This window comes from Rousettus aegyptiacus, unplaced genomic scaffold (assembly GCF_014176215.1).
Source record: "Rousettus aegyptiacus isolate mRouAeg1 unplaced genomic scaffold, mRouAeg1.p scaffold_m13_p_7, whole genome shotgun sequence".
Lineage (NCBI taxonomy): Eukaryota > Metazoa > Chordata > Mammalia > Chiroptera > Pteropodidae > Rousettus > Rousettus aegyptiacus.
In genome coordinates, this window is record NW_023416310.1 from 44,863,881 (window position 1) to 44,877,033 (window position 13,153).

The window sequence follows — 13,153 nt, forward strand, 5'->3', positions numbered from 1 at the left end:
ACTCTTATGACTGGGGCAAAATGGGCCATAAAGGCCTTAGATAAGTGAAACCGGTAATAGGAACAAAAGCACAGAGGCAGGAGTGATCATAAAAACAACGGTATCGGCAACAAATAGCACCTACTATGTGCTAGATGCTGACCCATGCACTTTTTACCTATAGTATTTCATGAAATTCTTACACAGCTTTATTGTCCCCACTTAATGAATGAGGAAATGGAGTTAAGTTATTTTAGGTACCTGAGGCCACAAGACTGGTAAGGCAGGAGTCGGGTCCGGCTGCCTGACTGTTGGGATCACACCCATACCTGCTGCACTAAAGTGCATTACGCAGTTAAAGAACATGGACAATACAGACTGGAGAAAGAGAAGGGAGCAGGAGGGGAGAAAACCAGAGAAACAGGGCAAATTGAAGAAGGATACTTGGGAGCCACTCCACATTTTCAACAGTCAGTAGCAGATGAGAAGTATTTTAGGAAGGTTAGCAGGGTAACAGATGAGGGAGAAAAAGAAAGGAGACAATGAGGACAGGTACAGTCATCCAGGTGTGTGAGGTGACTAGGGCTAGGTCTAGACTAGGGCCAAGGAGGATTAAATGAGATTATGGAGGTGGAGAACCAACTGGATATTCAGACATCACCTTCTGAAAATCTCAGATAACTTGCATGGTGACTGTTTTTGGCAACGTCCCTTTTAGGATATAAGCCTAACACTGGTTACCATTGCTTACAGCCCTCAAATCTTTCAGCTCTTTAGGAGTTAATATTGCTGACCTTACTTTCCAACCTATTGGCTTAAGAGTGTTATTAAAGTTGTCCCTCCCAAATTAATCTTACAGCGTTAGCTAAAGGGTATAGAAAGCCACCTCCTACTGACTTCTTCATTTTGACATTATTTCAAACAGATATGGCATTGGGCACTTCAGTCGCAGAATTTATTACCACTGAAAATTCTGGAGGATTAGATGAATGTAAGTTTTCAAACCTATGATTCCAAAAATAGGACAAGAATCTTCATCTTATTGTATATTACTAGACCAAAATCTCTTTTCTGACAAAAGAGATATTCATGACTTTTTCAATTTCTATGTACTTATTAAGTCTTAACCCTTCGTACTCTTTCTTAAGTGCTAGAACAAACAACATGGTACAATACAACAAAAGCAAACAAATAAAAAACCAAAATGGGAGTAAAAGCTTCAGCCTTTGTTCTGGTTTGATCAGCTGTGCCGGTCACCACCTTTCTGGACAGAGGTCACCTCACTGGTCAAAAGAGAGAGTTGGCTTAGGTGACCTTCCCAGTCTGTGACCCCATGATCTGTAATAATAATCTTTTATCCTTCTTCAGAGAAATAAAACTTTTTAATGGAAGAAAAAATTAAAATGTGAATGTATTTGAGGAAGGACCTCCATAAAGAACAGCACCTCCATTACTGTCATTTTTAGAGCACAAACTACCTGAGGACCAGGACTGAAAGGAGGACCACACAGGTGGTGGGCTGGGAAACAGGAGTTTGTCTCAGCTCTGCAAGTGGCAAACAGACCCCACACAGGGCAGCACTGGCTCAACAAGGGGGTCCACAGCTGGCCTGGCTTGTATTCTTTCCGTGTCTCCCTTTTATTCATAGTGGTGCCTCCTTACCCAGTGGAAAAGCTGCTTACACAGAAGCAACCAAGAGACCAGCAACCAGCACTTTCTCTGGACAGAATAAAGAACTTCTTGGCTCTGGCTACCACTAAGACTGTGGTGGCTGGTTCTTGCAGTGACACAGGGCTCAGAGTGGCCCAGGCTATGTGATACGATGACACAGCCAGGGCAAACAGGAGATATGTGGGGACATTTCACTCACTCATACCTTAGGAAGCTGGTGGTGCAGCAGGCAAATGTGACTGCTCACTGTGCACATACTGGTAGGAACCAACAAAATCTACCATGCTAACAAAAGCACCGAGTATACAATTTGGGGAACTGTGGGAGGCTTCAATCAAAACATCCAGGAGTTAACTAAAATCAAAGGGCGACAGGCCTCCTCCCAGGGGCCGATTTGCATTCCTTACTTTCAAGGTAGAGGAGGGAGGGAACCACTACTGGATACCTGGCATAACTAAGAGTCTTCAAAATCAATTAAAACACAACCACAGATCCAATACAGGGCTCCCAGTGCTGTGCCGCCTCTCAGGAACAGAGGCCCGAGGGCGGGCTGGGAACAGGACACAGCAGCCTCTTGCTCATGCCACGGCCTCACCCTCTGATCCAGTCTGCTCCACATTCCTCTGCTGAGACGTCTCACAGGCTCAGTGCAGTGAAGGAAGGGTCTGGAACTCCTGCTGCCTGGGCCCAACCACTGGACTTCTCTGTGTCCCCAGGAAAGACACCGGGCTCTGCACCTCAGGTTCCTATCACTAGGAGACACTTACCCACACCTCACAGCAGCACTGTGAACACCGCAGGGCATTAATACGATGTGAATGTGAATGGGTAGGCATTATTTATGGGTATAACATGATTATCATTTTGCCTCATTTCATCCAATAAATATTTATAAACTTAAAAATAATGAAAGATTTTGTTTAAGAACATGAGAATAGCACTCTCTAAAGCAGTGGTCCCCAACCTTTTTTGGCCCCAGGGACTGGTGCTCCTATGAGAATCAAATGCCTGATGATCTGAGGTGGAGCTGAGGTAGTGATGCTAGCGCTGGGGAGCAGCTGCAAATACAGATGAAACTTCACTCACTAGTCTGCTGCTCACCTCCCGCTGTGCGGCCAGGTTCCTAACAGGCCACAGACCAGTACTGGTCCATGGCCCCGGGGGTTGGGGAGCCTTGCTCTAAAGGATGCTGTAAGGCTCTCTCTGCCTCCTCCCTTTGCTCTCACCTCTGTAACTCTCAGGACTTACTGTGCCAGAGATGTGCCTGGACAGTGATATGCACACTCTCATTTAACCCTACCACAACCCTAACAAACCTGGCACTACTGTCTCCACTTCACAGATGAGGAAACCGAGGCTTCGAGGCTAAGTAAATTAGAGCAACCAAAGAGCCTCAGGAGGAGCCAGGGAAAACACACTGTCACCAAGGTCAAGGGAGGAGATGAACACAGGAACTGAAGTATCCTTTGCATCTGGCGATATGAACAACACTGCATGTTCATCTCTCACAGTGCGTACAATCCTGTGGGTACAAATCACACTCTGAGTGCTAGAGAATCAGAGTTCCAATACAAAATTGAACCCCATATGACATGGGGGCAGAATGGGACTCCAAAGAGGCCGAAGCTCATACAGTTCACCGAAGTAGTTCACAGAAGTAGTGCCCACACTCACAGACCACGGCTGGTGCTACCCAGCCGTGCTTCTCTCTATTCCTTTGCCCCTCACAAACCTTTCTCCAAGACAGCAGGGAGAGAGACAGATCAGTTCCTAAAATGTTAGTACCACTGTTTATTTTATTTATTTATTTTTATTTATTTTTTTAGGCAAGGCAACCCCTGGTTGACCTCACAGATTGCAAGGACCTTGTTGGCTTAAAATCCCTTATTTTTTAATTTATTTTTTATGCCTACAGCCCCTAGTCTTCCTAGGTGGTCTCCCATCCAAGTACTAACCAGGCCTGACCCTGCTTAGCTTCCAAGATCAGACGAGATCAGGCTTGTTCAGGGTAGCATGGCCATAGACTTGTTTATTTTGAAATATATGCTAATAGGCCCCCAAATTTCGCTCACTGTTAAAGGCAACAGCTGAAAAAAATGTCAATATATACTCAGATCAGTGGCCAGCAGTCACTCTACCCTGATCTGCAACCTGCCACACACTGGGGCCTTACGTACCTCCTCATCCTCAAATACCCTGTTGTTGCCTTCTCTAGGCATCCCTCAGGCTTTGCTCTCTGCCTGAAATGTCCTTCATCCTCTCTGCAACCATGCACATCATACTAGTCCTTCGAAATCTCACTTTTCCAGAAGATTCTAACTACCACTGCCTGATTTCACTATCTGATCATACATTAAGCCATTTGATTTTCATCTATTCATCATTCTGTTTTATAGAGTTTTAGTCTACAGCCATGCTACCCTGAACAAGTCCAATCCCGTCTGATCTCAGCAAGGTCAGGCCTGGTTAGTACTTGGATGGGAGACCACTTAGGAAGAGCAGGTGCTGTAGGTGTAAAAATAAATTAAAAAATAAGAGATTGTAAGTTGACAAGGTCCTTGCAATCTGTGAGATCAACAAAGGGTTGCTTTGCCCAAAATAAATAGACAGATAGATAAAGTTTTATATTTCATTTATTTCTGTTTCAAGTCTAAAAATTTCATTTATAAGTCATCTCACCAATACTTTAAACATCTTGAGAGTTAGGGCCATATTACATCTATACCACCTTCCACAGAATTATGTACTTGTACTTTGCTAGGCTCATAATATGTACTGGGATGCATTCTTCTTTTTTTACTCAGAAAAAAGACTGACTGTGGACAGAGGTACACTCGAGAAGGATGTCTAAGACTTCTGGAGGTATGTACCTACCTTCCTGAAAGCCTACTGCTTTAGTACAGAAATGCCAGTGTGTATGTACCACTTCACACCCACTAGAGATGGATTAAAAAAAAAAAAAGGGCAATAACAAGTGTTGATGAAAGATGTGGAGAAATTGAAATCCTTGTATATTGCTGACTACATGTAAAATGGAGCAGCCACTTCGGAAAATAGTTTTGACAATTTGTCAAAAAGTTAAACTTAGTTACCATATGACCTAGCAATTCCACACCTAGGTATACACCCAAAAAACTGAAAACATATGCCCACATAAAAAAACTAGCAGATGAGTATTCATAGCAGCTTTATTCATAACAGCCAAAGTAGAAACAAGTTAAATGTCCATCAACTGATGAATGAATAAACAAAATGTGGTATGGCCACACAATGGAATATTCTGCTATAAGGAATGCTAGAACACAGATGAACCTTGAAAACATTGTAGGTAAAAGAAGCCAGACACGACAGGTCATATATTGTATGAGCCTGTTTACATGAAATGTCCAGAACAGGCAGCAGAAAGTAGATTGATTAGTGGTTCTCCAGGGCTGGGGCGAGAGGGCCTGAGGAGTGAGCACTACCAGATACAGGGTTTCTTTGGGGGAGGATGAAATGTTCTGGAGTTCGATATTCGTGATGGTTGCACAGCCCTGTAAATATACTAAAAGCCACTGAATCATAGACTTTAAAAGGGTGACTTTATGGTATGTGAATCATATCTCAAATTTTTTTAAATGGCTAAAAAAAATAAAACAAAACCAACCAGAAATGCCAGTATGCTGCTGTGATACTCAAACTTTAGAATATATAAAAACCACTTGGGGTGCTTATTAAGATATAAATTCCTGAGCCTCCCTGACAGCACCACCAAGATTTGGTGTGGAACCCGGCAGACTGTACTTAACAAACAGGGCACACTAAAGCAAGTTATTAGCCATGAAGCACACTTCTCAAAACACATGTATAATCAAAAGAAACCGTGATTTAGAATCAGAAGAGTTGGATTCAAATTCTGGTATTGCTCCTTCTTAGTTATATGACCTTAGGCAAGTAATATAACCTCTCTGCTCCTGAGTTTCCTCAATTACAAAATGTAAAGAAGAACGCCTCCCTCCAAAGGGAGACTGTGCTCAAAGTGTTAGCAGAGCTCATGGGACCCAGTCAATGTTCCATAAATGGTAGCAAGTCCTAGCCGGGTGCCAATTCCATTCTACAAACCTTGTCAAGTGACTACACTATGAAAGGCCCGGTGCAAAGAGATGGTAATTAGTGCAACAAATATTCAAAATAATTAATGAATTTTGCAAAAATATGAAATAGACTTTAAAGATCAAGCATCCATGCTTCAATTAGCATATTACTTTTCAGGACCCTGGAAAAGTGAATTCGAAAATACATCAGAATAAGAAACGTTCAGGCATCTGATGATGATAAAGAATTTCTGAAGGCTACTTCAGTCATAAAATTGATACCTATACTGTCTGTTACTTCTTTTTTTCCTTTGTATTTTCTCTCCCCAAGCAGAATGTAAGCTTGGAATTCCACCTCATCGCTGAGACAGAAAGAAAATTCTTTTAAGAACACATTTAATGAAACAATGTGGTCTGTTACCTTTAGGTCACGGTGGATAATAGGAGTTTTGCACTGATGGAGGCGGGCAACAGCTTCACAGGTGTCACAAAATATCTGGAGCACTTCATTCTCTGTAAAACCGGTTTGCAAGCGTTGGTTCATCAGGTTGACCACCTGGCCTCCTGAGAGGGGTGCAGAGCAAAGGGGAGGTTACAAACATTCAGACTTGTCACTTACCCAAGAGATGAATGGCTGTCCACAGAACAGCAACCTGGATGAAGGGAAAAGAGCTAATCACTGAGCCAGGTGTCTTGATTGTCAGCCTGGGATTTGTTTTCTTAAAATCCAGGGCTTCCTCTAATATATCAAAAATAGTTTCCTTAATTATAAAGCACTCCAGACGTGAGCTGCCCTCATTATGTCTTCAAGATTAGTTGTAGAACTGACCACGTGGTCCTGCTCTAGTTGTCTGGTTATACTGTCCCCGCTGTGTATGGGACGAAGCCACAGGTTCAACTTGCTGTATCTTTTAGTAAGAATCCAACTGCATAATAGACCCCGGGAGAAGGAAAAAGACGGGCTATAGTCTGTACTTTAGGAACAGCCTGGTCTCTCTGGCTTCACTACTTGCCTGACCTGTAGAAATGTTATACCAACATTTAATCCCCAGGACCAAAAGACTGATGGCCTCACAAAATCAGCCAGATCTTTGGATGTTCCTACTGCCTTGTCTCTAAACATTTTACTGGCCAAAAAGAAATGGGCAGGGGGAAACAAATCGTCAAGTTCAAATTTGGCAGTATTTTATAAAATCAGGTTAACAGTTATTACAGTAAAGTCTGAAATTATTGGTTAACATCACATTTTTGAGATAAGCAACATATTTAACTTATGGACAGAATCTTTAAAGGCACCAAAAATGTTAGTGGAAGTTAAGGGTTACTGCAAAACAGTGAGACAGTGACCCAAGCTTGTAAGTGGCAGCTGTTGAGGCCGAAAAAGTCAAACCTCCAAACAATGGCTATATGAAATGCAGTCAACTCTGACTAAACTAATGCTACAGTCTGGATTTCCAAGATAAATACTGCTTGAAACTCCATGCTTTCAATTACTTAACTCCACTCTTAAGAGCAGCACATTTTGAATGTTGCTTTACTGACAATTATAGCTCTCAAGTGAGGAGAAGAAGGTCATTTCCATTAGACAAAAAAGATTCTTTTATCCCATAACACAAGGATGGCGATGTGGGTGGAGAAGAGAACACACGGGTGAAGGAGTGGGGAAGCTAAATTGTTTCTTTAGTCCATCTGGAGTTGGGTCTTTATTCTGCGCCTTCACCATTTTTTTAAAGCACCACAAAGAACACATTCATTCTCATTCGCACACATTCTCATTCATATACAAGCATCAAAACTTCCTAAAGCTAAAAAAAAAAAAAAATGGAATTTTTGTATTATCCAGCACTTTGAATTGTTTTGCCACTGATCCTTGCCATTATAAGAATGACAAAGAGGTAACAGAAGGCTCTATATTTTAGCCTCACAATTTTCCAATCTTTCAAACCAGAACAACATACATTAGGGTTCAGTGTAAATTAACTGAAATGACCACCATGCCCTTGACAATCAAAATGCAAGTGAATTGAGAGCTTAGGATAGGGTTCGAATACTTACCCCTACAGAAGTCCATCAGAATGAGCACTTCCCATACATCACCGCTACTCACATTGTTGATACTGGAGTCAATGTAACCCACGATGTTCTTGTGTCCAGACAGGTCCCTCTGTAAAGAAGAGTTGAAAAAGATATCATCAGCTACAGACACCGACAGAGACAGAATGAGCCAGTCAGTTCTGTCAGCACAGATAATTTAGGTATACAGACAACACTACAAGTGATGAGAAGTAAGAAAGACTACGGAACGGCGTCAAAAGCAGATTTCTAGTGGTCAGATCTTCAATAGCGATTCTACAACCCTATTAAACCACAGCACTCTCTTGAATTAAAATTCTAGAACCAAATGAACACAGGGTGCCTACTTGCTCACTGTATTAGTGCTGCATGTAAACCAGAAAGCAAAGACTCCCATCTCCAGAAACACTGCAGAGTAGGTAAGAGGAGAGAGTATGAACTATTTAAATATATGAATGTTTAATTTGGAAAAGTGAAAAGTGAAACTGATAGTTTTTTGTGGTTGCAGAGACTCAAGTTCAATAGGGCTTTTAAACTGTTCATACTGTTTTTCTCCCTTTAGGAAATATAGGAAAAGAATAACTGCTTTAAAAAGTTTTGAAGGGACTACAATGTCATCCAGACCTAAGCATTTTGCTTGTAATTAAGCCTTTCAAGGCAACCAGCTGGGATATAAATAAGATGGGTCAAGTTTCCAGCTCTCTAGTTGGAACTGCATATAGTCTCTCAGGGTCGCTTGTGGAATTAATTTTGTGTCAGGACCCAGTGAGGCATTGAAGTTGCCTCATATCCTGGCGTAGTTATTTCAACATCCATAGAGGGAGATCTTTGTAATGATAATGTTCAAAATTCCAATTCCATTAGTGAGCAAAAAATGAGCTAGCCAGGCAATAGGATTTTTGCACAAATACAAAGTAAGGCTTTATTTTTTAAAATAGTTTTAATAAATTATTTTACTTTTGTTTAATAAAAAGTGGGAGGAAGTGTGGGGAAAATGTGTACTTCTGTAGGAGTTACTACACAAATTTGGGAGTTTGCACCACAGAATAGTAACTACCACCATACCAACTGGAGATTCCACTGTTTAAAGTAAGAAATAAAATCTGTTTTACTCTGAAATCCACAGAAACAAGAGGGAGCTTCACATTACCAAATGAATACAACTAAACCCTGAACATCAAAGTTAACATTCATTAGAACCTTCCTCTGAGTGAAGGATTAAGAATGACTATTGTCTCAGAAAGGTGGACCAAAGGTAAAAACGTGACCACTGCAACTGGCAATGGGGAAGTCATTGGAGATCATGCAAGACCAGTTTCAGAGAAGGGACAGAATGAAGGTGAGAATGGAATTGGATTTGCAAAGAACAGAAGTTAAATATGTACAGCTAGCAACTACAGATTACTCTTTCAGAACAGTTTGTTTTTAATAGAGGAGCAGCACTAAAGGAAAAGAATTTTTAGTATGGGAGAGAATTAAGCACTAGACAGTGGAAGGAGCCAGGAGAAGAAAGCTTTAAGATAACAGGAGAGGCTGAAGATAATTGATGGAACAAAGTCCTGTAGACAGAAGAGGTGGGGACTCAGAGTACTGTTAAAGGGTCTGGTCTTAGAAAGACATTTCCTTCCTGTAATAAGAATGGATATGCATATTGGTTTAAGGCTGGGAAAAGGGGGAATTTGAGTGAGTTCAGATCTACCACTCAATTTTGGTAGAGAGAAAAATCATCTTCAAGTATAAATGAATGAGAAAGAAGTTTGGTGAGAGAAATAAAAGGCTTAGGACAACTGCTTTGGATATAACAGACAAGGGAGGTACGAGGCAGGAAAGCAGTCTCTAGAGTTCAAAGTTCTCCATATAGAAAGTGCTTTCAGGGCTCATGTTTTAGAGGACTCTCATTCCCTCTGCTTTTTGGTCTTATTAACAACTATTCTGTAACTTGTTTCCATTTACACAATCCTGGAAATAGGAAGAACTAGAAAGAAGTCCTATAAAACCAAAATGGAGCAGAAGATCACGTCCTCCAAATGCCCACAAGGAAAAATGGAAGATTAATGTTTCTTTAACTTTTTGAAAGAGATCAGCAATGTTGCCTCAAGCTTGTCTCACCCTAAGAGTAATAATAGAGAACCCAGAAGAGAAAAAAAAAACAGCATCTGGTAGAGCCGAGAGGTGGTCAAGAGCTATCAGAGGACCCAAACTGGGTAATTAACATCTGCAGATGGCATCTTAGAACAGTTTGCCAATGTATCTGCTGGTGAATTCAAGCCCAAATTCCTGATCCTGAGATATATCTATGCAGAAGAGATCACCTCTTTGGAGGGAGACTACTACTTTTAACAACTTGATGATGCAGCGACATCTCAGATTTTAGAGTAAAACATCACTGGTTTATAACTGATGGACCAGACCTGTTTGAATTGCTGTGAAATGTGGAAAAGGTCAAGAGAAAATCTTACTGCAAATTGAGACTGACTTGCATTTATAGTACAGTGGCATCAGTTCTTAGCAGTGACAGGCCAGAGGATGGCCCAGATTTCCCTGGTTTTAGTTAAACAACCAGGCCCCGGCTTATCAAACAGATTGGATATAAAGGTATGGGATGGAAACGATATTGGGGGGGGGGGCACCTGAGTTACCACCTGTTTGTTCAGAAAAGTCAGGATGTGAGAAAGATACTTGGATGCCCTTAGCTACAACTAGTATTTGGAGTATTAGTATAAAAGTCTACATGGTGAGTATAAGTCAAAACTTGAGTTTTAGTGGGGTGGAGAATATTCAGTGAAAGTACAGATCAGAACAGTTTATATCACATGATATAAAAAGTGAAAAGTCTAAAGAGATTGTGCTGTCATTTTAAACTTTATTTTTAAATTAGCATTAACAAGATTAATAAAGTGCTGAAAAACATGTTATTAAAAGACTTACTTTATTAAATAGATATTTAAAGTGGTTTACACTGAGCTTGTTAACTTTCATATTTAACTGCTTGAAGTACTGAAAAACTTTTCACAAGCACGCACAAAAGATACCATTTCATAATCAAGCCTTCAACCCAGACCCTATAGATTGCAAATTTCAAGTTTATCTGGGGTCCCAGTTAATGATGCTTGTAGCACATAGCAGTATTCCATCCCTAGCTTCAAGATTCCTACAGCAGGAAAATTCGTATTTAAGCATCTTAAGGCCTTCTAAGGAGGAATCAAGTCCTAAGTACATCTCTAAAAACCTTTATACTTATACACAAGAAAACAAAGATAGCATTCTAAATAGTATATCAATAATATCGCTCACCTCAAAACAGTAAAAATGAATACTGCATGTAACTAATTTCCCTGTACATCATTTCCTCAGGCCATCCTTCTCTGCAATGTCAGCATGATACCTGCAAATTCCTGATTTTCATCATGCTTGCATTTGTGTATAAGTTTTCAAACAGGAATATTAACCTGTTTTGACCCTTCATTCAAATATTCAATGTTTTTGGATTTTATGACTCAGCACTATTGCTGCCAACTTCTAGAATTACACAATGGTCCAAAGACGCTTTCAAACAGATTTCAGGTTCTCCTTAATTTAAAGACGAACAAAAGCAGTTCCAAGGCCTGGAACTAGTTTATCATTCCCAAAGTGGCTTTGTAAAAATCTTCTGCCTTACTATCCTTCTCCCTTTTTTCTCTATAACTCTAAATTTTCTTTACAACTCTCTTCAAAGAGTTATTCACAGACAAACAAAAACTATCAGTGAAGGAGGGAAAAAAATGCTCTGAGATCTGGGCTGGCCCTGGAATTCTGTTAAAGGTCAAGTTATCTAGGGTCCTAGTGGGTTTCTGCTACTTAAGAAGCCCCTGCCATTCTCCTCCTACACTCACATTTACTCTCCCTTTCCTAGGTCTCACTCATTAGTTAATCCTGTACTTACTGAATAGATCTTTAACGTCATTTAGAATCTGATTCTAGAGCAGTGCGGTGAAACGTTAATATGCATATGAACCTAGGGATTGTTAAAAAACAGGTTCTAATCCAGTGGCTCTGACATAAGTCTAGGATGCTCGTGAGCAGTGCTACTGAAAATGTGGTCCACAAACATTTGCTGCTTAGTAAGCTGTTACTAGACTACAAGGAGATATAGAGCTTGTTCCAGAAAACACATCAATCAAGTCGCTAAGCTGACTTCTTTTCCTACTGAGACTTTAACTATGAGAGAAGTAGTTCATTCATTTACATTGTGGCACAAGATCCTTTGAGTAGAACCTATACATTTATATAGACAATTGATTTCTGGTAAGGGTGCCTAGACAATTCAGTAGGGAAAAGAATAGTCTTTTCAAAAAATGGTGTGGGGACAACTGGACTACATACAAAAGAATGCAGTTGGATCCCTACCTGACAACATATACAAAAATTAACTCGAAATGGACCAAAAATCTAAAAACGCCTCAAAGAAAACATGCGCAAATCTTTCATGATGTTGGATACTCAACACCATTAATCATTAGGAAAATGCAAATCAAAACCATAATGAGATGGCTACAATCAAAATGCAGATCAAACCCACTAGAATGGCTATATTAAAAAATGGGAACAATAAAAAATATCGACAAAGAGATTGGAACCTTCATACATTGATGTTAGGAATATAAAATAGTGCAGCTTCTATGAAAAAGAGTTTGAGATTTTCTCAAAAAGCAGAATTGCCACATGACTTAGCAATTTAAACTATGAATATATCCAAGAGAAATGAAACATTAGGTCCACAAAAACTTATACATAAATGTCCATTGCAGCATTATTCATAATAGCCAAAAAGTGGCAACAACTTGAATGTCCATTATGATTAAAATATGTGGTATACCGATACAAAGGAATTTTATGCAACCATGAAAATGAATAAAGTACTGATACAAACTACCACATAGGAAATCCTTGAAAACATTATGCTAAGTGAAAGAAGTTAGACAAGTGAAGTCACATATTGTATGAGCCCATTTATAAGAAATATCCAGGAAAGGCAACAGAAAGTAGATTAATGGCTGCCAGGGGTGGGGCATGGGGCAATGGAGAGTGACTGCTAACAGGTTTCCTTTTGAGGTGATGGAAAAAAATATTCTGGAATTAGATAAATGGTGAAGGGGTGAATGATTTTGTGAATATACTAAAAATCGCTTAATTACATTTAAAAGGATGAATTTTGCCTCAATTTACAAAGAAAAGTAACATGATAAGCTGGGGAGAAAAATAAAACAAACGCAAGGGAAAAAGAAAACAAGATCCTTTCTTTGAGTAGTACTTATCTAGAGCAAGCAGGGAGTCCATATCTGAAACCCTGCTATAGCCTTTTGACAAGCAGTTTTCTT

At 40.1% G+C, this 13,153-nt stretch overlaps 1 protein-coding gene and 1 pseudogene across 15 annotated transcripts in view; both read right to left on the reverse strand.

Annotated features, from left to right (window-relative positions):
* The window catches only part of AAK1 (AP2 associated kinase 1), a 151,884-nt gene that overhangs the window by 60,201 nt on the left and 78,530 nt on the right, over window positions 1–13,153 (reverse strand). For all 15 annotated transcript variants that reach the window (XM_036224965.1, XM_036224966.1, XM_036224969.1 and 12 more), the window contains exons 4-5: window positions 7,779–7,887; window positions 6,145–6,287 (exon numbers count right to left, since the gene is read on the reverse strand). In XM_036224965.1, the coding sequence (XP_036080858.1) occupies window positions 6,145–6,287; window positions 7,779–7,887 (252 nt within the window). The remainder of the gene's footprint in view (window positions 1–6,144; window positions 6,288–7,778; window positions 7,888–13,153) is intronic.
* On the reverse strand, window positions 3,557–3,675 carry LOC118605899 (annotated as a pseudogene).